A 25,836-nucleotide genomic window follows, 5' to 3' on the forward strand; every position below is an offset into this window, starting at 1 on the left:
GAATTGTATTCTATTTATTTTGTGATTGTGGAGTAGAATAAATCTCGGAGGGGGGGGGGGGTTCAAGAGGTCAAAAGTACAGTGTTGTGGACCCACCTTATATGCTTGCTAACTGTCCACATAAATTCCAACTTAGGCGTTTGAGCTACTAAGCAAATGTGGTCATTTCCCTTTTCTAGGAAATCTACTCGGACACATGTGAAAGATTTATCCATACAAATTGTGGAGGGGGGGGGGGGGTAGTGAAAGAAAATCTGTTAACCCACATAATACTTAGAAACTGGAAAGACCTTCGCAAGAAACCACAAAAGACCTTTCCGCAACACCTTTCTTCTATTCCCTTCGCCACCGCCATTGTCAAGAGGGTGGTGTTCAAATTGACACTTCGGCCTGCCGAGTTTGACCGACTGCTCGCACCGGCGGTGACTCTCTCCCTCGCTCTCTCTTTCAAAGGTTTGCTGCGGCTTTTCTATCTTCACCTGTTGTTGACACGCAAATGAATTTCGCGAGATCCACGGTCAAGTTGCTAATTGGGCATCCCCGTTTGGTTTCGAGTCGAAAATTTGTAAAAGATCTGTATAGTGATCGTACCAAGCAACAGTGTGTGTGCGAAATTTGAGATATCTGTATGAAAAGTCGCATGCTGGCGTCATCTTGTTGTATATCTCTCACTCTTCTTACTCTTCCCTTGTGAATGAACTTTACTAGTCTTTGTTACCAGACTCAAATTCTATCCCACTATTGATAGCAACTGATTGAGAGCAAAACGTAGTTACCTTAAAAAGACACTTCATCTGTGTCAATTTTTGGTTTTAGGGATTTCAATGTGATGACTGATTGTAATATGAAAAGCTGCATTCGCATTTGACTAGAGAGTAAAAATCATCGTTGTGCTAAATCATATGAGTCTGAATTACGTGTGTGATGAGACTACATGTACAAAACATTCCACGCGCAGAGCGAAGAGTCGAGTCGACCAATACACAAACCACGATCATTATGTAGGCTGCTACTCGGTTGACGTGCGCCCGACGGTAGACGTAGATTCCACTGTCCGCCAGCTCGCTGCTAATCGTCCGTACATACTGAGCTCAACGCTGGCAAACTTTCCGCCGTGGAAATTCGTTTACATTCGCACTAATAGTAGTCGTCAGATGGAGAGCAATGCCGCTCTGCACACAGCCATTCCACTCGAGTTTAAAGTGAGTCATTGTGCGTTTGTGTAAGAAGTTTACTCAAGTGGCCGAGTGGTCAACAGAAGATTTTTTTCTTCTTTTTTTTCGTTGACCCGCGTGTAGCTCATTACTGTCCGTCACTGCCTTCGTTTTGTATGGGGCTTAATTGGCCTCGGTGGGTAGGGAGCTGCCCTTCGAACTTACTCCGGCAAGAGATGGTTGATCGTGGTTCAGCCGATTTCTTTCGCGCTTGCCCCTCAACGGAATTGAATCAGGCAGTCGGATCATAAATATGGATATTTCAAGAATTGCATGGACTAGGGATCGATCTTTACTTCCGTCATGACTCGAATGTGTGCGAGTTTTCCGATGAAGTATTACGAACCGTTTACGATTCGAGTTAGGGAGCCGCGCCGCGACTAAAAACCCGTCCGTGGTCCCTAGCTGGAATCAATCGCCGTGCCGTCGGCTGTTGGACCCTAGAGTTCAGGCGTGCTGTGAATTCATCATTCGTGTCGTGGTGGGACTCGTTAGCCATGCTGTGGTGGATGTCTTGGCTGTTTTCGTGCTGGTGTTCTTACCTTGGCCACGGGGAGGGGCTTCGTCCATTCAAGATCTTCGCGAGCAGCTCAACTGTCACAGACACACGCAGGTTCGCTCACAACTTCTCTTCGTTACTCCTTTACTTCTTACCCTCTGTATATAAACCAACTCTTATAGCTCCTTGGTATATACCTACGCCCGCCCGCTTATATGAAGAGGCGCTGTGTGTTGGATTGAAAACAGAACGTCCTGATAAAAGTCAACTGAGTGTCATAGGCAATGATTCCTGTAATTTCGATATTAATCACATTTTACGAACATTTGGCTCGAAAAGTACGAAGTTTATATCTTCATCAAGGTCAAGGAAGTGTGGCCGTGAACGTATCACGATTCAATTCTTGTTCTTTCGAGATGATCGTGTAGATTTTTTATACATAAGATTTATATGGGTGCGTGTTTTTTTTTTGAGAAGATAAATTCTTCAATAAAATACATCACTCTTAAAGTCTTTAAAAGGGTACAATTAAATGTTAAAGTGTACAATTCGGATGACGTTGTAACTTTGTGGCAAAGCCGTTTTCTAATTTCATCATTGTTAAAAATTTGGACGGCGATATATCCATGTTGTCAAGTAGATTTTTTTTCACACTTCATTCAGTTTTTGTGCTTCTTCCGATGAAATTGAAATTTCGTTTTCCTCAGCACCTAATTAGATTGCGAGACCATGCTTACTTTGATGTTTCTTTATACTCGTGGTCTCCTTGTGTTACGTTGTCTTCTTTTCATCGAGACAGGAACGCACTTCGCCGCGGCTCCAAACTCGTTATCAGTTCACCCAACTGAACTGATCTTCGCTGCCCCCTTTTTCTTTTCTATCCATCGCGCTGGATAATAGGGTTTTTGTTCCGTCCTGGCGACTTACCCTAAAAGCCTTCCCCTTTCACGAGCGGGGGCATGTCTGCCCCCTCCTAATGCATTTAGGTTTGTTTGTGTGGCCCCTATTTCTCAACATCCCTAGACTGCACTCCTTCATCTTCTATTCTCAGTCGCCTCCTGTGAAGAAGGAAAAAAAATCCATGCAATTAGCCTCGACAATCTTATAGAGGGAGGGCAACTCTATAACCTCTTGCTATACTACCCATTTTCTCCCACAGTAACCAATGTCATTTCAATTGATTTTCTGCTATCTCCCCATCAATGTATTGTTTTAATTAAGATCTTCACAAAGCACGTTTCGAGAAAATCCGGGTGGATTGTGTTTCCCTTCAATGAGCATTTAATTCGTTTTGTGTGACTTTTCTTCTACGAGCTGCCACTCACATTTTCAAGAATAGATTGACAGGTCCTATCTTCTAGATACAATACCAATGTTGCAATCACTTCAGGTTTTTGTTTGTGATTCCTTTTTGTCTTCCTCTGAATAGGGGACGACTTCCTTCTTATGGCGAGTACGGCGGGAACCACCGGCATACTTTTTTGGGACAATACACGTACCTTACACGCGAGTTTGGGATTACATTCCCGAAAATACCAAAGTTGCTTTCCGCGAAAGCGAGCATATATTCTTCGAGTTGGATCTGATGGATCCGTATACGCTGTCGGGACTCGCAAACTGCCAATTGTTACCGCAGGGGGAGAACTTGAGCGATGTCCTCCCGGAGAGTATGTTTCAGCGATTAAAAAGTCATTTGGAATACGTGAAGCACATGATGCCCCAGTGGCTAACTGCGGATCAGCGGGGCAGGGGTGTTTACGCAGACTATCTCTTCAACACAATTGCGGGAAACTGGGAGAGAAAGAAGCCGATTTGGGTGATGATGATGGTGAATTCGCTCACGGAAACGGACGTAAAATCGAGAGGAATTCCCGTTTTGGATTTATATCTCGCCCAGGAGGCGATGCGACTGAACAAGAGGACAGGGGCGGTGGAACAAGTGGAAGAGCAGTGCATCCCTCTCAACGGCCTCAACTTTTCGCAGGTACGACATGACTTGTGTGTGTGTGTGCGCGCGCGAATGTTTGTGTGTCGGCAGGAGCGAATGTGATTGATCGTTTCTGGTAATGTTGTCGAGCCAGTGGCGTGGCTTGAAAAGTCATATGATGAGAGATAATCGAATCAGGCGGCGATTAGCAATTGTTTTCAGTGCGGCGGTATGTGTGATGTTTTATCGCTCGCAAATTGCGAGTAATGAATTCAATTACCGGTACGTGCTACGCGAGCATGCGGGCAGCTGGTCGCTCGGGAAAAAAACAACAACAAGGAAACAAAACAAAGCGAGTGGTAAGGGGTAATGTGAAAGAAGACCAGCGAAGAAACGAGGGACATTCAATTTTCTCGGAATTTTGACGACGAACGTTGATTTTATATTGACTACGCAACGAACTGCACGCCAGACCGCTTGCGTAAAAATTGCAATGACAATTTTTGCGGGTGTTCCGACATAAAAGCTAAAAGAATACGCTTAGCTTCGGGATCCGAAAAACACTTTGTGGAAATGTTGTTTGGGAGGTCAACAAACTAGACAACTTCAAGCTAATTGGTAGAACTTAAAAGCTCGCCGCCTGATTGGGTTGTTATGCATATTCTTTCTCGTAGTTGCAATGCCTTTTTGTCTATTTTATATGACCATTATGTGAAAGGAAGGAGAGGGTCCGTTGATGATGCTGGACGAATAAGTTCGTTAACTATTGTGTATGTATGTTTGTGTGTGTCATGATTGTTTGTGCGCTTCTATTGTTGTTTCAGTGTTTCATGTTGTCTGTTTGTCACAAAGGGTGTTTTCGTGGTGGGGATTTCTTTTCACGTCCAGACTCAACTTTTCACAGGTTCGGTGACAGGGAAGTCGTATCAATCGCGCCGAAATCGAGTTCGTTTTATGAGAGAGCGCGAAACAGTGCGAGTTTATATTGAGTGAAAACCTTGAAGTGCCATCGCGTCAAACGCGGCCGACTCTCCCCTGCGAACTCGGTGGTTCCTCGGGGCAGAAATCGAGATGGTTTCCACCAGAAGATGGTCCGAATGCTCTCTTTTTCAACGTCTGAATAAAAGAAGCAAGTATTCTCTATCAGCCAAGGGAAGTGTTCCTTGAAAACGCGTCCTTTACGCGAGGACAATAGGGAGGAATTTGATCAACAGGCCGTATAATGATTTCAATGCCGTTTACACCACCTTTCTAATTTAGTCCGCATTAGCGTGCCTTTAGAAACCCGATCGTGGATAGATTTAGCGCCTATAAAGAGCTTCGCTTGGGCTGACGTATTTTGCTGGGCTACCACGATGGGCGGTCACAGCGTTAAAAACAGTTTTCATTACAGCCTTCGCATTACGTGAAAACATTTATATTTGTAGCATTTTTTTTTTCTTTCATTTTTAGAGCGAAGGGGTGGAAATTGGAAGTGCATTCCGGAGCGATATTGGAAGAAAAATTAGCGCGGGATCGAGTTTCGTCCGGTGCTGTTAGGGTGACTTTGATTAGAGCGCAACGCCTTTGAACTATTCTGAAGTGTTTTCTGGGGGTGCAGGTACTAGTAGTCGATTTGTTGACCGATGAAGGCCAAGGCGCGCACAATACACGTCTCATGAAAATGCAAAGCCCACACACAGACGCAACATCGCACTCTACCAACCCTCCGTCGGTCATACCCCCTGGTATAAAGACGTTGTACTTCACTTGTCCTTGTGCGTTGTTGCATCTAATTAAAATGCGATCTTCCGCAAACTCTCCCTCTTTTGATCTTACCGACTGGTACTGGTAAACATGGCAAGCTTTGCCAGCCAATATCTATGGTTTTTGTTTTTTCTCGCTTTATCTTTGGATGGTGATATGAGGTGAATGATAAACTGTTCTTGCTTTTGTCCCAAAGTTTAGAGAGAATTTAGTTTGGTTTGGTTCAGTTAATTGAAATGTTTATAAACAAATGTGTTGGATCCTGGGTTCAGAAATTTTTTATTTACTTGTGATTTTCAGTCACTTTTCTATATAAACAGATTATCATTGACATGGAATGTCCAATATTGCATTACATGAATAATTACCCAGAGCATAATTTTTATGCCTCCGCCACAAAGTGGTGCCGGAGGCATTATGTTTTCGGCTTGTCCGTCCGTCCTTCCGTCCGTCCTTCCGTCCGTCTGTGATGAATTTTGTGGACAGCATAACTAAAAAACCTTTTGAGGTATCCTAATGAAACTTGGCATGTATGTGTATTAGGGGTTGAAGTTGTGCCTATCAACTTTTGGGTGCACATGCTCGAGGTCAAAGGTCAAAAGATCAAGGTCAAATGCTTAAAATTTCACTATTTCCCCCATATCTATGCAATGCCTGAAGATATTTTCTTGAAACTTAGTGTATACATGTATTACCCAATTAAAATTCTCTGGTGAAAGTTTGGAGTCATGAGGTCAAAAGTCTAAAGGTCAAGTAAAGATGTTAAAATTTCACTTTTTTTTCCGTATCTTGGAAATTGTTCAAGGTACAAAAGCTGTTTCTTTGTGGAACAATGCATGTACGGACTGGCAGTGATTATCCAGGAAATTTGGGGTTCTAGAGGTCAAAGGTCAGGGGTCAAAGGTCAAGGGCCACACTTCAAAATTTTACTATTTCCCTCTTATTTATGCAATGCCAGCAGGATTATTTTTTTTAAACTTGGTGTATGCATGAACCCAGTAGTGATTCTCTGTGATTTTTTTTTTGCCCAAAAGGACAAAGGTCAAAAGGTCAAAGATCAAGTGAAAGTGCTAAACTTACTTCTCCATATCTCGAAAGTGGCTCAAGTTATCTTGAAACTAAGTATCTTATATATTTATGCATGTTCTGCCTGACAGGGATTCTCTTATGAATTTTAGGGTCAAAGGCCAGATGAAAATGGTAACAATTTACTAACAATACAGAAATTGCACTTTTTCTCCATAGCCTGAAAATTACTCAATGCATAAACTTATGAAAGGGTCAAAGTCAAGTTAAAGTCCTTAGATCCCCAAATACATGCTCTCCTATTCATCCAATTAAACCTAGGTCAAGGAAGGTGAACATTCAACACATTTGTGACAAACATGTCATTTTGATATTTTGCCATTTTTGTGAAAATGTAATCACACATTATCCACATGTACTATAGACCTATTAAGAGAATCATGCGTTATGGCGGAGGCATACCAGTCGCCATAGCGACATTTCGAGTTTGATTTATATTTTGTTTTGTTTTGTGGTGGTTTTTTTTTGGGGGGGGGGTATGAATAGAATGTATGTTTGTATTTGTGTATCTGCATAGCTATGTTTTATGAAATGTTTTATTGTATAAAATATTTGCTTTTATGAAGCAAATAAAGAATAATGATATTAGCAAGAGAATATCAAATACAGCTGGGTGAAGGTTGAGGTGTGAATTTTCTTCAATTTGCCTCCCTCTTAACGTAGTATAACACAGATGCAACGGGACACATTATCAAAGCAAAACACTCGGGAGAAACTGATACACAAGAGACGAGAGAAAATCTGAAGCAGTAACTTGATGTTTTAGAAACTGCAAGATACTATTGCTCGCAAAGAAAATGATGGAAATCTACCAGCATTTTTTTTCTTCATTTCATTTCCATAGCATCTGCAATGACTGCCAGGCAAGCTTAGTGCACAAAGAACATGCCAGTTTGACCTCTTTTGCTCCATTGCAAATGTCAATTTAATTATTGAGAAATTGATTTTCTGGCGTCGACTGAAAGAAACGTGAAGGGTTATGACAGAACTGGGAGAGGCGCAGAAGACCGGGATTATCAAACAGATCAATTTTTACTAATTCTCATCATCAGTATACTTTGTACACTGATGTAGAATGTATGAAGGAGGGTTTTTTTTTCCCTCCCCATCTGATCGCAAAACAGGGACTTGAATTTATAAGTCATTATTGGAAAGATCTGTATTGCTGTACGGAAGGACGTTTTCAGTGTCATGTCAGTAATCACATTTCAAGCATGAATTTAGATGGCTGATGTGGTGAAAATTTTAGTTATAAGGGTTCCAAATCATATTACCATGTTGCAAATTATTTGATTTTACTGACAAGTGTCTGATGAATTAAGCACTTTGCGTTAAAGAGAGACTGCAGAGGTTTTTGAGGCTTGCCATGTTATATATGAATGGGGCATTCAAGTTAAATATAAGTCTTGTTTATTTTTTAATACTTATTTTTACATATGTATCACCCACTAATTGCTTGCATGTTTGTAAGTACTTTGTACTAGATTTATGAATTTTATTATTTTGCACAACTTTAAGAAATATGTGATTTCCACACTTTCCCCAAACTGTATAGTGCATCTAGGAATTCTTGAAATGGATTAGGTTTAATGTATGAGAAATTTCTTCTTTCTTATTAATTATAGTTGATTTTTTTTTGAAAATCACTCATTTGATTAATCTTATTTCTTATTTCATGAAATTATAAATTCTCTTTATAAAATGTTTTTAAATGATTCAAGCCATTGGACTATTTCACATTTGGAAAAACAGGATTATAAATAAATTTGGTATCAGAGTGGTATTCTGTACAATCTAGATTTGTGTTTTACATGTCAACTTCCTGGTTTTCTTGGTCTTGAGACCATGCAGTAGAATTACTGAAGACCTCGGAAGACCTCAGAAACCTTCCAAGTTTTAACAGGATATAATATGAACCTGCTACGATTATGTTTCATTCATTAAAAGAATTGGAGTTAAAATCAATCATCACAGCATTTCATCAAGCACTTATTGTTATAACAGCCATGGTGTATCGTAAATCATATCCCTCCCCGATTTATTTTTATTGAAATAACAGCGACAACAAAATTTTGCAGGTTCTTTTTCTTGATTTAATATACACTGGTTTCATGCAACTTTTGTTTTATAATCAAAAGTGTAGAAACTGGGATGGTTTATGGTGGAAACTGAATTCAAGATTGGAGCAGCTACAACTGTATGCATTGCTAATAGCTACAGATACAGTGAATTTTATGTTTGATTGAAAGATGTGAATTTGAAAGAATTATAAAAGAAACTTCTCAACTTGGGTGAATGCAAGAAAAAAAAATCCCACACACAGACTTTTAGGTATTGAAAGGTTTTTAAATACTTACTGTGCTGCCTGAAAAAAAAAGAAAGCAAGAAAAAGTGGGAAGGGAATATTTGTTTTCAAGTTTTTGTAGTGGTCAAGCAAAGGAATCCTACCAATTTGGACAGCAATTCCAAGCCTTACCTCCTCGGTGGTAGCGATTAAGTTTCCCGTTCTGATGCTGGGACAGAAACTTGGAGGTGTGGATAACCTAGAAAATGTGGGGGTGGGTAAAAAAGGCCTCCCATTTGTGTCACAGCAGAATTTTGTTATTAGTGAAATCTCCTTCGAAAGTCCTGAGGAATCGGTTGATGTTTTCATTCAGGCTCCGAATTTGGGTCAAATTTATTTTTATTCGCCTGAACGTAATCCAGGGGAAAAAGGGGGAAGGTCAGCCGAGGGTCGGATCGCAGAGAATAGCTGCCTCCAAAAACATGTTCCCCATTTTATCTGGGGATCAACAAGTGTGTCATCCTGAATCGCCGAAATCTCGGGGTACCTGCTCTCTTGCACTGCTTGGATGGCAGGGTATGGGAAAAACGGAGAATCAAGAGCTGTGTCCAATTCATGAAAAATTTGCCAGATTCTGAGCTGGGGAATTACTGCCTTCCAATAACAGAACAAGTAAGTTGTGTAAACTCTCCGCTAACATCAGCATCTATTGTTATTTCTTCTTCTTTTTTTCGGAAACATCTGATTGATAAGTAGATTTCTTCGTAGTCTCGGGTGTTCCACCCACTTCTGAAGCTAGGAATGTTTGCACCTCCTTTTTTTTTCTTGAGCTGCAGTTTTGTGGTTACAAAAGGTTTGTGATCCACAGTGGGCTTCTTTTTTTTTCTGTTAGCTTCTTTGCAAAATGGTTACACATAATTGGGCAGGTGGGACTATTCAATGCCCTGTCAAGTCTTACTTATTTTAAGTCAATGGCAAAATAGTTCATAAAAAAAAAAATGGGTGAGGAATGAGAAAGAGATTTTCAATTGCTGTAATGTTGTTATGCTTCCAACGGCGGCAACCATTGACCTTTGACCTGATCAACCAGAAGCACATTTGCAACCTTAACAAAACGAAAGACAAAAACAGTAGCTTTTGTAAATAACAGTGGCTCATTCTCATTGGGGCATTAGTGGAGCAAAGTGTTACATTAAAATCACTATCTGCCACACACAGATATGACGATGGTGTAAACGGTAGTGTAGCAGGTTAGCTGCACGGTTTGTTTTTTGTTCGAAAGTTCTGGAAATGGAAGTTAGGTGAGAAAAAACATAATTTTTCTTTGGTGATACGGCTCATCGCAAATCATCACATCAAACCGACAAAGTGAAAAAAAAAATTACTTCAGCGAATTCTTTAGCAATGATTTATGTGGCCTTTGGCACATTAATGGAGCAACTTTCACTGAAGTGTCAGAATTTTTGTTGCAGCTTTTGATTTGGGCTTTTGACTACAACAAAAACCTTTATGGTCTTAATGGTCACAAGGATGAGTATTTCTCCAACCTGCATTAGCGTTGGATCAGATTTGAAGAGCCATTTTTTAAATCTAGAAGTGATGTAGAGGAAAAGCAATGGCACGCTCATATACGCAACGTCTTCTCTCTCTTCATTTTACTCTTCTTTCCTTCTCTTTTCTTTTGTCATCTCCTCCCTCCCTTGTCTCACATTCTCAATCTCTCTCTCACACACAAACACAAACACACACACACACACACACAAACACACACACACACACACTCATGGCATTTCGATGGGACAAGATGTAGATCTCATCTGCTCTGGACAGTGTGTGGTAGACCAATCAAAGATAGCTGACATAATTCCACGAAGGCTTTCGTGAATAGATGACATGATGAAATAATGCAGTGGCATGGATCAAGCTGCTGGTTGCTGAGCAATGATGCACTCCCTTGCTCAAGTTCAAATCTTTAAGGAGCTTCAAACACCATTATCATACTTCATACAGTGGGAAATTACATTGCTTTCATGATTTGTTGTTACTTCCCAACATTGCATATAATGTGACCCTTATTCTAGTTACGACTGTAAGAGCTGTAAATTTTGCATACAGATATTTAATTGCAAATGAGGAGGTCACAAACGTGTTTGCGAGATGTTGTTTTTGCAATTACAAACTTGGACTATCGTAAGTGCAGAATTAGATGGCTATATTTTTTGTGTGTTGCTAAATCTTCAGGCCAACAGTGATTTGCAAAATTTGCAAAACTTAAATCCTTGTGAAAATAACAGCTTATCCAGTAATTCAACATTTGGATATATTGGAAGACTGTTTATTCCGAAATATATCCATACTCGTATGCAAATTTGGAGGAGTGAATCAAGTTAATATGTTTCCAAATTAAAACTGAATGTTTGACTGCTTTTTTGATTGTTGTAATTGTGAGAGACTTTTGTCTAAAATACATGTTTTATAGCTTGATGAGAGATATAGCATGAATAAAATGGAAGTTATAGATGTTTTGGAACTGATTTCCCCACAACTATTCTCAAGCTGCACAAGTGTAAAGATGACTATTTAGGGAGAATGATATGTATATTGTATTCAGAGCAAATGTTTGGAACATATCAATTGTTGAGATTTCATCCAAACAAAAAGTTGTCAAAATTGGATAAGTTTAACAAGAGAGAAAGATTTTCAGATTCAGATTTTCCATTCAGCTCCTATAGTGTGTGTCAGTGTCTGTTGGCAATGTAAAGTGGTCGACCAGATAGCTGAAGTTTAGTGATGTTACATGCGTTGCCTCGGTGCACGATGCCGAGAGCGGTCTACCAGATGCGGTTCAGTGACGGTCCCCTGGTTTAGCAGCTGGGAGAGGAGTCAGTGAGTCTCACCTTGTGGCCAAGGTTTTGATATGGCTCATCTCTCAGTAGTGATGATAGCTTGAGCTTGCCCATCGGCATTGTGGGAAGGGGTCAGCAGAGTTCAAGAAAAGTCATAGTACAGCAACCATATATATCATTATGACATGAAAGGTCTATTCATCAAGATGCAGTGTACTCTTGTTATAATGAATATGACGAACTTTCTTGGCGAGGAAGTGAGAATTCAGGTCCAAAAATTATCGTCTGTATATCATCATATGCATTATTGTTCGCTTTGACATTTCGATAATACGAGACAAAACGCGAGTTGTCTGTACCTACACCCATGTGTTTATACTCTTAATTATTTTGTAAATGTACAGAACAAGATATTCAGATATAATTATCAGTTTTCTATGTGGATTTTGTTTTTGTTTGTGTTGATAGAGTAGTAGCACAAAATAGTCATCTGGACTACAGATAATGATGGAAATACAGGTAAATAATGTTACTCTGTGTTTCATTTCCCTTTTTTTTTGTGTGTGGGGGCAGGGGAAGCATACACTGTATCTAAGGGATTAAAGGTGGTAGTATCACATGATATGTGCAGGTGGCACGAAACAGGGAAATGGTTACAAAGACTGCAATCCTCTTATTTTTGTCAGATTTGAGTGAAACTTTGACTTATGATTGTACAATTTCGCCTTTTTCTATCAGTGGCAACATGAACATGAAGTTGAGCGTCGCTTTGAAGTTAAAGAGATGACAGCATGGAATTTCATGTGATAGATATCAAATTGTGCTTAAGGTGCTAGTATATAGGCCTACATCTACACCTAAAGATGCAGTGACTCAGATTAGAGTTTAGCAAAAATCCTCTGAGTCAAAGGTCAGAGGTCATTGGACTTTCCACACTTGACTCCAGCTAGGATGGTCCAATTTTACTGTAATCCAAGGATAGGACAGGGATGATATACAGTAGGATGATTAGAAAGAAAAGTCAAATGTCAATATCGAAAGAATGTCATTTCCAAACTATGCCTTCAGGTTACTATTGTCTTGTGGTAATAAATGATTTTGGTATTAAAGGCAGAAGAATAAATTCATGAAGATTGTAAAGGAAATGACAGAGATGACATGTCAAATTTTGAGGTCAACAAGGTACGGTACTGAACCTCATCTGAATGTCATTTTCCACAACTTTAGCTTGGAATATGCACTGGAATTACACTCTTGAAAGATGGATAGCAATATTGGTACAAATGTAAACCCAGGTATTTGATTTGTGCAAATGAGGTTGTAGGTCAACTCTTAAGGTCAAAGGTTGAGATCAATGAACTTACCTTGCAATGTAAAGGGGGAGTGACTAAATCATAGTGGCATGAAATGCCACTATGAAATTTGATGGCAACTTGCTTAGGAAGATTGACTGTTACTCAAGACTATTAAAATCATTGCTAACAGTGAACTCCAGCGATGTGGAGGGGAGGTGCCACTGATGAGCCTGAAATTGAGGCTACACCTGTACCTCCCATCTTTTGGGAAAGAAGTGAAAAAGGTCAGTGCCCCCTGTCGCTTTGTTTCTTCCCTCCTAGCAGCGCACTATGGCGGGGGAAGGTGTTTTGTGCTACAGGTATTATCACTGCAGGGATCCCGCTCTTGCGCTTGTACTTCCCACCCCTCCAATGGTCCAGAGTCTTGTATGTCTTGAGGCTGGAGTATGTGTAGTCTGCAGCAACCAGACTCTGCAGCTTTATTAAAAACCAAACACATATCAAAATATGACATATCAAAATACTCCGTTAGATTACGTCATGAACTTACGTCAACTGTGGCAAGGTCAACAGAAAAATATTGAAGAATATTTAGAGGATGTGATGCCTGCATTTCTATCACTCTCTGTCTCTTTCTCTGCATTTTTTTGTAAAGCAACTTATTTGATTTTTGGTAGCATACATTTTTGATAAAGTTGTCCCAAATTGGAAATGTAAGAAACTGCACCCCCTATCTCTGGCTTCAAATTTCAGAGACTTTTTAAGTTATGATTGAATGGCGCATTGAAGTCTAGGTCTTTGTGTCTTCCCAATTTCTCCCAGATGGCTCGTGCAGGATATTTCCTCATCTTTTAGAGTGGTCCTTATCAAATCTCTATGAATTTTGGCCGTAACCCCAATTGACCCCTGCAAGTCACCTGTACTGACCTTAGTATTGACCTCTGCTCACACATCCTGTGCCAAGCCCAGCACTGTGTTCCACAGTTGTAAGAGGACCATGTTCCTACAGCTCTACAAATATCACACAGGTCTCAGGTAGCAGTCATCATACTGCAGCCCACCAACAACCTGAGGATTTTATCTGCAGTCTATAAAACCGCCATGAGGCGAGCATTCATCAATTCCTAGATCAATCTGTCTCCCAGTTTGGCTCTAGAGACAGAATTCCTTAATTTCTTGCCTTTGAATTTTTTAGTCATCTCCAGTCACTCTAGATATGATACAAATTTAGGCCATACTTTTATACAGAGTGAAGCAGAAATTTTGTGCACAAGTAAGTTTTAAGGCTTGGTTGCAGGGTTCGAAATTGGTGATGGTCCGCTGGCCATTGGCCACCCAAAATCACGTCGGACTAGCTAAAAATCATAAAATTCTGAAGTTACTGGTCCGTCTGGCTTGCCAAAATATTGCTTCAGTGTTAAAATTGATTCTAAGTAGTCCGCCTGGCTAGTTTAAAAAAAAGTTAAGTGCGACCCCTGGTGGGTTGGGTAAGATGAATTTCAAATTCTGCAGAGTCAAAAATATGAAATGATATCACATACAACAAGTGAAACATTCAAATACTCTTATTTTTGTGCCTAACTTCATGTCCTGGGAAATTTCCACTTTTCCAGAAATCATAATAACCCTCACTTCCAAAGCCCATGGGGGAAGTGAAAAAGTAAATTGCTTATTGTAGCTATGCATTTTATTCTATCAACTAAAGAGTGACAAAAAAACACCAGGGCTTCAAAATTTTGAAATAAGCCTCCATTTCAAAGGTGCATCACAGATACTATGTTTAGTACTGTAGCCAGTGATATATTCTAGCGTATACCCCTGTGATTGCTTGCACAATTAATACTGCTGTCTATCAAACAATGCCATTGTCATAAAAGTGACAAAGTCACAAGAAAGATTATATGTAGGCCTAAGCAGTTCAGTCATAATTTTCAATCATAGTTATGAGTAATGTAGACCACTAGTTTGTACATGTACAATCTTTCACGAACCTCAAGGCCAGAATTCACAAAGATAGCTTAAACTCGTCCTCAGATTATGCAAATTTCAATTGCATGAAAAGTGCATGTGTACATTACAGACATAAAGTATGCCTATTTCATGCTTTTGTTAGTCCAAAAGACTAGATTTAAGTCGCGGATTTGATTTCAACAACCATTTGATATTCGGGCCATTGTGCCTTGCAGCATGTCTGATGCAGGACTCTCATGTATGAGTAAAACATTTATCAACTCTGATGAAACATCATAGATCTTGCAATCTCATAGATATGACGTATGGTTGATATCATGTCATCCCTTGATTGTCTTGTGATGATATGAAGGTGACAAAGAAAATTGGTTTTATGGAAGCGTACCTCCAAGGTGCTTCAAAGACCATCAGAGCACTCTAACAATACAGTTGAATGACACCTCACAATATTGTCCTTTGAGAACACAGCTTGATGCTGTCCCAGTGGTTTTGCGGTCAAGTTTTGGCCCGTGGGGTCAATCCCCATTGTTGTGCATTGGGACTTCCATTTTGATGCACTGTCTAAAAAGTGCAAAATCTTTTGTGTGTGTGTGTGTGTGTGTTTTTTTTAATCAAATGTTTCATCACATTATCATACGCAGTAGTTAAAGTGTATTTTGTTATTTGTCCTAAGAGATTTCACCAAAATTATGAAAGCAGAAAGTAGTCATGACAAGTGATTTTATGTCATAGAATGTGAGAAGAAAACAACACAAAATAAATGACTTCTGTGTAATTCACATTTGTAAGTTCACTTTGGTGGGCTTTTGAAAAGATTAAGAAGAAGTCCTCTTCAAGAGATGTAGCCATTTATGACTGAAAACCTAATTTTCACTCTCGATTGGTTCTAATTAAATTGTCAGTATTTACCTTATAAATGGGCAATTCCGCAGTTAGGTGGACATGACATGGATAAAAGAAATGTGCCTCTTTATCTTACTCTTTAATTTAGGTACCAACTAATGCCATGGATGTTCACCAATCATTAAGGTCTTTCATATTCAGTAGATTTTATTTTTCGTATTTATTGATTTCGCGAGATCTAAAACCATCATTTAAAATGTACATGTGGGACTGGGGATGCTGAAATTCACTTAAATGCAAATTACAGTGGGTTCCTTTGAAATTTTTTCCTCAAAGTTTTGCTAATGGGTAAAAGATGAATACATTTAAATACTCCAGAAGTCATGTGACATTTTGTCAATTACAAAAGGGTGAAATAACCTGCGGAATTACTCCGGACAAATGTAACGTTACTAACCGTAACGTTACTAACCATGCTTTTGGGGGTCTAGCTAAAAAATAATTGGTTGAACTGCTAAAAAAATTTGTGTGAACATTTGTCATGATGCAATAATTAAAATTAATGCAACACTTTGTTTGAAGTGACTTGAATTTTTGTATACTTTTTGTTACAAGACATTGATTTTTTTGTCATGTCCTTTTTTCGTAACGTTACTAACCTGCCCTTTAAGTTGCCATAGCAATTCTAATATTTCATGGATTGTATTCATTCATTTCTGTATCATAAACCTGGGAAGGATGAACATGTTTTTGACATAATTTTGACTTGAAATGAATAGATGGTAATTTAGTAGTAAAAACAAATATCTGAATTTGTTCAAATGTAACGTTACTAACCGCGGAATTGCCCAAATGCATATTTGAGGGAAATAGACATTCTTTAAGGATAAGCAGTCTTTAAAAAGAAAAAAGATTATGTTGACTGGTTCTCTACTGGATGAGTAAATGACACTGATGATGATATTCAGAATTTAAAATTGTCAAGGAAATGTTGATAACAAAGAATACTTTGTCATTCTGGCTTTCTTTCGACTCCAAAAACAACATCTTTGCTTCCAACTGGTTATGATTTATTGTTGAGCTTTATTAATGACATTAAAACACTGATTGATGTTTGCTTCATGCTATATTTTTCTTTGGTCAAGACTTTGACCACTTAAAGTGTTCATGTGTATGGGTATCTTCAAATATATGAGACAGCAGCTCATAACGTTCTGCATAATAATTAGAGAGACTTAACATGAGACTAGTTTGTGCATCTGACCCCCCATTACTGCACTCTGTCATATTAAATCTCCTTTTTAAAAAGGGTGAAAAGGAGATAATTAGTTCTGAGGATGCTGGTATGTAAAGTGCGAATCTACTCTATGTTTTATTCTGTCTGTCCTCATCATATAATCTTATGGCGAAAGAACCTGAAGGAATTCCTCTTTCTTTTATCTGTCAAACCTCCTGCTGTGTTGCCTGGAATGATTTGCAGTACTTGAAGGAATCTTGCGAAGTTTGTGGACTTGCTCCATACTGTGTAGACAGTACTCGAATGAAGCCCAGAGTTGGTACATGTACATAGAATGAAAGGGACAGAGTAAGTGGTCTCTCACACTTTTTGCATGAACTTCCATAGTTACTACTTTCTCCTGTTGTTGGATCTTAAAGGAAACCAAAACCCAAAGAGAAATGTGGATTGAATGAAAGCAGCAACATTAGTAGAACCCATCAGTGAAAGTTTGAGGAACATCGGACAATCTAGATGCAAAGTTATGAATATTTAAAAGTTTTGGTGTTGAAACCGCTGGATGAAGAGACTACTAGAAGTTATGATATCATGTGTGGACAACAATATAAAGAAAATATAAAGGGAATTACACAAAAATTCACTTTTCTAGCATAATGAAAGAGCACTTGACTAACCACTTGCAGAAAGCAGGGGGAATAATCGCTGCCCTTAACATGTGTCAGTATCATTGATGGAATGTGTAATTTTCATGAAAAATGAAGTTAATCCAAAACTTGACAACTCTTCTCTGTATAAATAGGCTGATAGATTCATTTAAGTCTGGCTACCCAGCCTTCGTTTGGATACAAATTGTTTTATCATCCTAGTCGGTACTTGATCAAATGATTTTTATTAGAGATGTTTTGTTTCAAGCCACCTTTACTTCCAAGGCCCATGTCATCCTGATGGATTGTTGATTGAATTTTTAATCACACAAGAATGCAATTAAGTGATAGAGCTAAGTAAACACCAATGAGTTCTTTGCTGAAGATTTCATGAATAAGATTTTTCTTATCAGCTTCATATTTGCTTATATTTGAGATAATCTATATTTATTTGTATTTAACCTACCGTAATTACCTTGCAGATATAAGAGGTTGGTAGTCTTTAATCTGCAAACTCAGCTTTTGTAATGTATCCATCCCATGTACTGGTCTGGTCAGCTATAGAGCATCACCACAGCAAATGCTCTGGAAGTGTTTCAACATACCATCTTTGTCCACACACTTGTCTGCAGTTGATGAGTTAATCCTAGATAGCAACTTCTGCTGATATTCCTTTTATGTTTATTTTATGTTCTTAAAGAATGAATATCAAAGCACAGATGGGCTCAGAGAAGCTTTTCCCCAAACAGTCTCCCAGATATATTTCTTTTATATAGCAAAAGTTATTAGTAATGCATTTGCAAGAGCAAGCACCAGTCTGTTTTTTTTTTTTTTTTTGAGTACCGTCCAGTATACATATTCCAGCTGTCAAGGGAGTGAGTTTCCATTCATCTCTCCCCCTCTCCCTCGTCCCCCGCTCTATCTATCTATCTCTCTCTTTCTCCCTCTCTCCCTCTCTTTCTCTTCTCTCCTTGATGGTTATGATGTTATGTGGAACATGCATGTGGGAGGGGAGAGAGGTAATTGCTATCAAAGTGGCAATTTGTCAGATAAGATTTTTGTGTGACTTGTTTCACCTGGCTAGTGTGTTTGTGTGTGTCTCTGTGTGTGTGTATCTTTGTGTGAGTGTGAGTCAATGCCATGTTCTCTGTTATCAATACAAACGCACTCACATATTTTCTCTATTACATACCGCCCTCCCCCCCCCCCCCCCCTCTTTGTGCGCAATCTCCTGAAGTCGTGAGCGGATGTAGTATAGCTGACTTCTTAGTCTGATAACCTTATGTTGGAGCTCGTTCCCTGCTGACTGAGATGGGGAACAATACACGGCATTGCTGAAATGGCGGTGGAGTGGGAGGCAGGCCAGACCGAATTCTTTCATCACCGCTACCGCTGCATTTTTTAAGGGAAATAGATGATAACTAAATATGACACGGATATCGGAAGTATACGCTGCGGGCACTCAGGGTTTCTGCACCTGATAATGCACGCCTTCTCTAGTTACGCTCAATTTCATCTTGTCACATTTGGAGACCAATTTTGTGGCAAATAAGATTTCGACTTTACTTCAAGCATTTTTTTTTCTTACAAGTGTTAGACCTGTTTAAAAAATAGGGGAAAGGTACAAAACAATATTTTAAAGCTACTGAAAATACAGCAAAATGGAATATTGTGTTACAATGTTTCTCTAAATGGAATTCACATTGTCTTTATAAATCCAACCTCAAGTTTTGAGATTGGAATCTAATGTCATAAAAACTTTGATATCAATTATAGAAAGTGCAGAGGCATCAGCTAGTTTTCTCCACATGAAGGTAAAACTTTTCATGAATGCATATCATATATAATCATTTTAAAGGGATCGTACAGTTTTGGTTTAGACCTAATTTCAGGTTTCTAACGTTTTTGGTGAGATAATGAGAAACCTCCTATAAACTATGAAAGAGCATGTAATTCTATGAGGAATTCAACGTTTGTTTGATGAAAATTGGTTTTGAAATGGCTGAGATATCCAAAAATAGAGTGATTCTAATAAAGTGTGGGACCCACACTTTATTACGATTGCTTTGTTTTACTTTGTATTTGAATGTTTCAGTCATTCCAAACCCGATTTTCATCAAATAAACTTTGAATTACTCTTAAAATGGTATGTTCTGTACTATATCATAAGTGTTTTCTTGGTATCTCGCAAAAAGTTAAAAGCCCAATTCTCATCTCCACCAATACTGTACCATCCCTTTAAGATAGCCAAAACATATACATGTATATTTGAAAATATATCCATTTACAAGTCTATTCAAATTTATGACTGGTTTCCTTGAAGTATAGTAGCAAACTGATCATTACACTTTGTATGCTTTATACCATATGTCCCAAAAAAAATTACAACGGGACCCTCCGCAATGATATCTTTAAAAATAGTGAATCAATCCAAATACAAATTCAGGGTATGAAAGTATAACTCATTCCCCACACTTACAGAAAACCCCATTTGATTTGTTTCAGTGGTCAAAGAGAAATGAGGAATTTTGTAGAGGATGTCAAGAATCTCTTCCCTCCAAGTTCTGTCTATTATATTCACACACAGAAGTATCGAAGTGCTAAACTTGGAAGAATCAGACTCATGACATGCTTTCCAACATTCCACATTTCTCTGTGACCGCTTAACCAAATTGAATGGGGTTTTCTGCAAAATAGAGCTAAGATGTTATGTTTTAAGACCCTGAAGTAGCATTTAGACAGTTTAATTATTTTGGGTGTTATCAATGCGAAAATCTGATTGTAATTTTTTTTATGACATACTGTATATCTCAAAACTTTAAACCAAGTGTGTGTGTGTGTGTGTGTGTGTGTGTGCATTAGCTGTTGCTATGTCAGGCAATCCTTTAGGCAAGCTCTTGGGTAGTTGTAAACGATTCTCTTTGAGACTGTAGGGGTAATTGGTCTGTGGTTAATCTGCTCATTTATGATTCAGACATATGAGTCCATAATGAGACTTAAAAGGGACTAAAAGACCTTTTTTATTGTTTTGTTTTAATATTTTGAAATGAAAAATCAAGTCATTACATGCTAAGTAGCTTTTTTTATTTCTTTCAGTGAAACTTAAAGGGATCGTATAGTTTTGGTTGAGACCTAATTTCAGGTTTCTAACATTTTTTGGTGAGATAATGAGAAACCTTTTATGAAATATGAAAGAGCATGAAATTTCATGAGGAATTCAACGTTTATTTGATGAAAATTGGTTTTGAAATGCCTGAGATATCCAAAACAGAGCAATTCTAATAAGTGTGGGACCCACACTTCATTACGATCGCTTTGTTTTACTGTGCCTCTGACTACCAAATGACCAGTGTACTATACGCTTGACCTTTTCACCCTGGCTTGATAGAAAATTGCAAGAGTATGGCGTGATGCTGCTGACATCAGGCCTCCGTAATTTCATAAAAAGATGATATGATAGCAACTCATGCTTGAATGGCAATGTCATGGTAACAACAAGAATCCAGCTTCCTGGGCACCGTTTTATAAAACTTGTTATAGATAGCAAGTTACGATAGTTGTTATAAGCTACTGGAATCCTTGCATCTGATTGGCTGAGAGCAAATTTGTCGTAGAAATGTGGCAGTTGTTACAAGTTTTATGAAACGGGACCCATTCCAGCAAGCGTTGCTGTCCTAACATCCTTTATGAAGTGGGGCCCAGATAATAAGGTGAACTTTTTTTGTCCCTAATAGATATGTATTTGAATATTTCACACAAAGGAGGAAAAAATCAGGAGTGATTATAAACTGTCATGACCTTGCTGGTCAGAGTGTATTGTGATTGGATGAGCTGTGATTGAATAGCACAGCACAACGTCAAATGTGGATGATTTGAGATGAGAATTGAAGAGGAATGACTATACGAGCTATTGAATCATAGTCATAATGGTCAAGTTTTATTGGTTTGAACTTGACCATTGCCAGAAGGGTTGCTTTCTCTGGATGGTGTAGAAAAGTAAGCTCAGCAACCTCTGTGTTCCGCCAGCAATGAGTCAAGACAGTGTGCTTTAAAGGGATGGTGTAATATTGGTTGAAGAGAGGATTCAGCTTTTAGCTTTTTGCAAGATACTTAGAAACCACATTATAAAATATTAAAGAGCATACAATTCTAAGAGGTATTCAAAGTTTATTCGATGAAAATTGGTTTTGGAATGGCTGAGATATCCAAAAAAAAAAAGAAAAAAGGAGAGCCCTTTCAGATTGCCGAATTAAAATTTTTGTGTTAAAGAATATGTTTCATGAATTTAATGAAATAATCTTTGTAAGTGAGAAAGCAAACCTTGAGTCACGTTTCTCCTAAATACACTTCTCACATTATGTTTGGCCCGTAATTATGGTCATGAGGTAATTTAAATTTTGAATTTTGCATGGTTTAAGATGTGCATATTTGTTAATATCTAAAACATATTTGAGAAGACAGGGAGATTGAATTAGATAAAAATGGATATTAAAGTTTGAGATATAGCAATATCATTTTTTCTACTAGTATTCAGGGAAAACAGTAATGAATTTGAATAGATTTATAAATGGACATATTTTCATATACAGCTGTATGTCTTAACAAAACTGAATGAATATTTGCTAAACATTCATAGAAAGTTTTCATTTCACATAGAGTAGACTAGCCGGTGCCTCTGTGCACTTTCTGTATGATAGTAAAGTATTTATGTCATTGGAATCCAATCTCAAAGCTTAAATGAAAGCAATGTGAACATGACAACTTGAATTGGAGTATCAAAGCTTTGTACCTGTGCAACAGTGGAATAGAACTTTATAAAATGATTTATTTCTTTCACTTGCAAAGGAGAGAATGAAGAAGAGGGGAAAAGAGGTAGATGGCACACAGATGTATAGTGAATAACTTCTTTCGCTATTGAATGAATAAAACCGGTTGAAATAAAAACCTCTCTTTAGGGTTGGTTGCCTGCAATGTAGATGACCTCTATCTCTATCTCTCTCTCTCTCTTAAAAAAAAATGTTATGATATCGCAAGGATTGCCACTTAATTTGATTGTTATCAATTCAAAGTACACACTCCCCAAAGAGAATAGTATGCCCCAGTGTAAATCGATTGTTCACCGCCCTTTGTGCTGGAGACACTATCATCCGTGACAGGACGTGAAAGGACGACAAAAGGACTGAAAAGGAAGGTGAAGAAGATACAAGAGAGGATGATTTAGTAGCAGGGATTCAATTCTCTACCGAACAGTGTACATCCCAATTCCATTTACCTTTTTTTTCTTTTCTTTTCTGTTTTTTTTTTCAACGAAAAATGCAATTCTCTTCGGTATGCTTGCGGCAAATTGGCAGCTTTCAAAGGGAAAAGCTTGAAAGAGTGCGACGGAGAATGGGCCATTATCGTCGCGGAGTCTTCTTCTTTGTCTTTGAGCCGTGGAGTCGGAGCCTTCCCCCTCAATCGCTTGTCACCGCTCGGACGCCACTGCTCATAAAGAGGGGTGAAGATATTGAAAGGAACTCTTTGAGGAAAGGCCAGACGCTCTTTCATCGCCGGCAACAGATGAACGGGCTGTGGCGGGGTTTCTTCTTTTTTTTTTCTTTTTTCTTTTTTGGTGGGGGGAGGGGGGGTAGGAAGAAGAGATGGTGGTGATTTGTAGGGGAATAGACAGTAGCATCCCACTACCATCTGGTCAAACAGGAATTTAAACTGCATAAAAAAGTACTTTATTCTTTTGAAAGATTCACTGGAAATCAATGTACTGCATATCAGATGTGTGTGCCTGTTTGCGCCAAAATATTTGAAACATTCAAACAATTTGCTGGCCCAGTTAATACAACTTTGTGGCTCCCGAAGTTCAGCAGAAGCCTTATGAGGTTAGGTGGATGCAAGAATGTTTATTAGTAGGATAAGTCACCATAGCAGAGCTGTATTGTCCACACTATTCTAAATCTGGGACCATTTGCTTTTGGAAAAAAGAAGTGTCCAAATTTCAAGACTTTGAGAATGATGAGCATACAGATTATATCAGACAATTGTTTGCACATACTGTAAAATGAGGAATGTTCGCGTGCATTTTAATTTCGCGAATTTCGCGAGCGGCAACATTCGCAAAATTAAAATGCACGCGAAAGTTCTTGCCTACACAATATGCATTGGATGCTAGTGGTAAGTCGCGAAAATTTCATGCTGCGAGAAAGTCTGTCGGCTCCAATTCGCAAAATTTTCATGCGGCGAATATATCATGTTTTACAGTATTGACTTTCCAGTTTTCATTGCTTCATTGGATCTTGCTCAATGGAATACTTTCTTCCAGCATGCATTGATATGTTTTCTTAACAAACAAACTTGCACTGGGCTCCCCACCTGATGAGGACCAGAATACAAGAAAGAAGCAGACTGATGGTGACTGAAATGTGCTACCTGCTGTTTGACTGACACTAAGGTTGCCTTTATCAACTTTCTAATGTTTAAAACACATTTCATTACCAGCTATCAAAAAGTGCTTGCAAACGCCTGAAGGATTGCCTTTCTCGAATTGCTGTGTTTATCAACTCTGTCGTGAGTCAACTGGTGAGGCCTTGTCATTGCGCAGCTCCATTATGCAGTTTGACCTAAGGAGCAGAGATGTGTAGTTCGCAGGGGATGGTGTGAGCAGATCCAAGCCATAAACACATTTCAAAACGACTATGCATTTATCAACTCTATACAGAAATACATTTCTGGCTCAACACGTTTTTGATCGCACTTTTTCAGCATTTCAGAAATGCACTTCTAACTCCGTAATCAAAACAGCTTTGCGTTTATCAACTTCTCAAACTCCCTGGAAGTTGTGTGGAAATCTTAATTCTGCACCAGAAGTGAGTTGATAAACGCATCCACTTACAGTCCTACAGCTACCAGGTCAACTTGGATGTTGGTTTTTAAGTCACTGGAAAATAGGAACGATTGGATAAGAATTGCTTTCTCCAGCTGTGGATATCCATGAGTTGTCAGTTGATGAGATGACTGGATCATGAAGAAAGAGATTCCATGCATGCATACGTTTGGTTCACATCTTAACCAGAACTTTATGGTTTGCTGTTTGATGTGTAATGATCAAATGTTACAGAGGTCATTTTAAACTGGATTTACAGGTCTTGGGGGGTCACTGGTTTTCTGAAGAATACAGGAACTATTGTCGGATGATATACGCCTGCGCTAATCATGTTGTGACAGTGAGATCTTTTCAGAGGGAACATCAAAAGAAAATATCCGCCCTCTGTGGGACAATAATTCATTGGTATAAACGTCAGCGTAAATCAATAACCTCCAGATTTGAAAGCCGATTTGAAAGCCATTTCGAGAGCTATAACTACACCATTTGTCCACAGACGACTGTCGAGACGAGTCACATGGAAGTTTTCTCGTATTTGATTTGCTTTCTGAACAAGATATATATGTCAGATTCTTTCCCTCAAATATTATTAGTCTGTTGCAATGTCTCCATATTTTAGCATATATACATGTATACCTATTAATGCTTAAAAGATGCCTTTTATTTTTTGGCCAACTTTTCCAACACATCAAATTTCCATCTAGTAATTGTAAGTGTACCATGGAAATATTCATTACAAAGTACAGATGATACATATATTCCTTTTAATGGAGTTTAAGTCAATGTGTCTGGTATTTTTACAAGCAGATGATGACATAGTGGAGGTGGGGGGGGGGGGAGCAAGTTAATGACATTTTAGGAATTGCACCTGTTCATAATCTATACACAGATGATATAATTAATCATAGGTGTATAATCCTGTGTGAAATAATGGGAAGTGTGGCATTGTTTTGAAGTGCCAAGGTTACAAGTGGAGCTTTAGGCTAGAAACATAAGTGCCCATGTGAAGTATACCCCAATGAATGATTGGATTCTATCTCTTCCTCTCTTTCTCTCTCTCACTCACACTTATACACACACATAAATGCCCTAAACACCTATTCACACCTTGAAATTAATGCTGCTTTTTGAAAGAAGTAATTCAGCGACAATATGGAATATCTCAATCCCCCTCTAATAAAATGTATAGCATCCCATCCCATTATATCTTATCTTATATACTTCCATCTGAAATTCATCATTATATAAAATCATCGTTTATTTGATTTTGGTCTTTCTTGTAAAAATGTAGGCAACTGCTTTATTTGAAAATGATGTGTAAACACTGGGAATCTCTTGCAAGAATGGACAAGGAATTCAAACAAATAGGC

The 25,836-nt window shown here is 38.5% G+C and overlaps 1 protein-coding gene across 1 annotated transcript in view; it reads left to right on the forward strand.

Annotated features, from left to right (window-relative positions):
• Positions 1-1,711: 1,711 nt before the first annotated feature.
• Positions 1,712-25,836, forward strand: part of LOC139731511 (metalloprotease TIKI1-like) — a 66,237-nt gene continuing 42,112 nt past the window's right edge. The window contains 3 exon segments of the mRNA XM_071642395.1: positions 1,712-1,721; positions 1,724-1,827; positions 3,143-3,697. Coding sequence (XP_071498496.1) covers positions 1,712-1,721; positions 1,724-1,827; positions 3,143-3,697 — 669 coding nt within the window.

The sequence above is a fragment of the Diadema antillarum genome, unplaced genomic scaffold (assembly GCF_040938485.1).
Source record: "Diadema antillarum isolate AM-2024a unplaced genomic scaffold, OU_Dant_1.0 seq00000376_RagTag, whole genome shotgun sequence".
Taxonomy (NCBI): Eukaryota; Metazoa; Echinodermata; class Echinoidea; order Diadematoida; family Diadematidae; genus Diadema; species Diadema antillarum.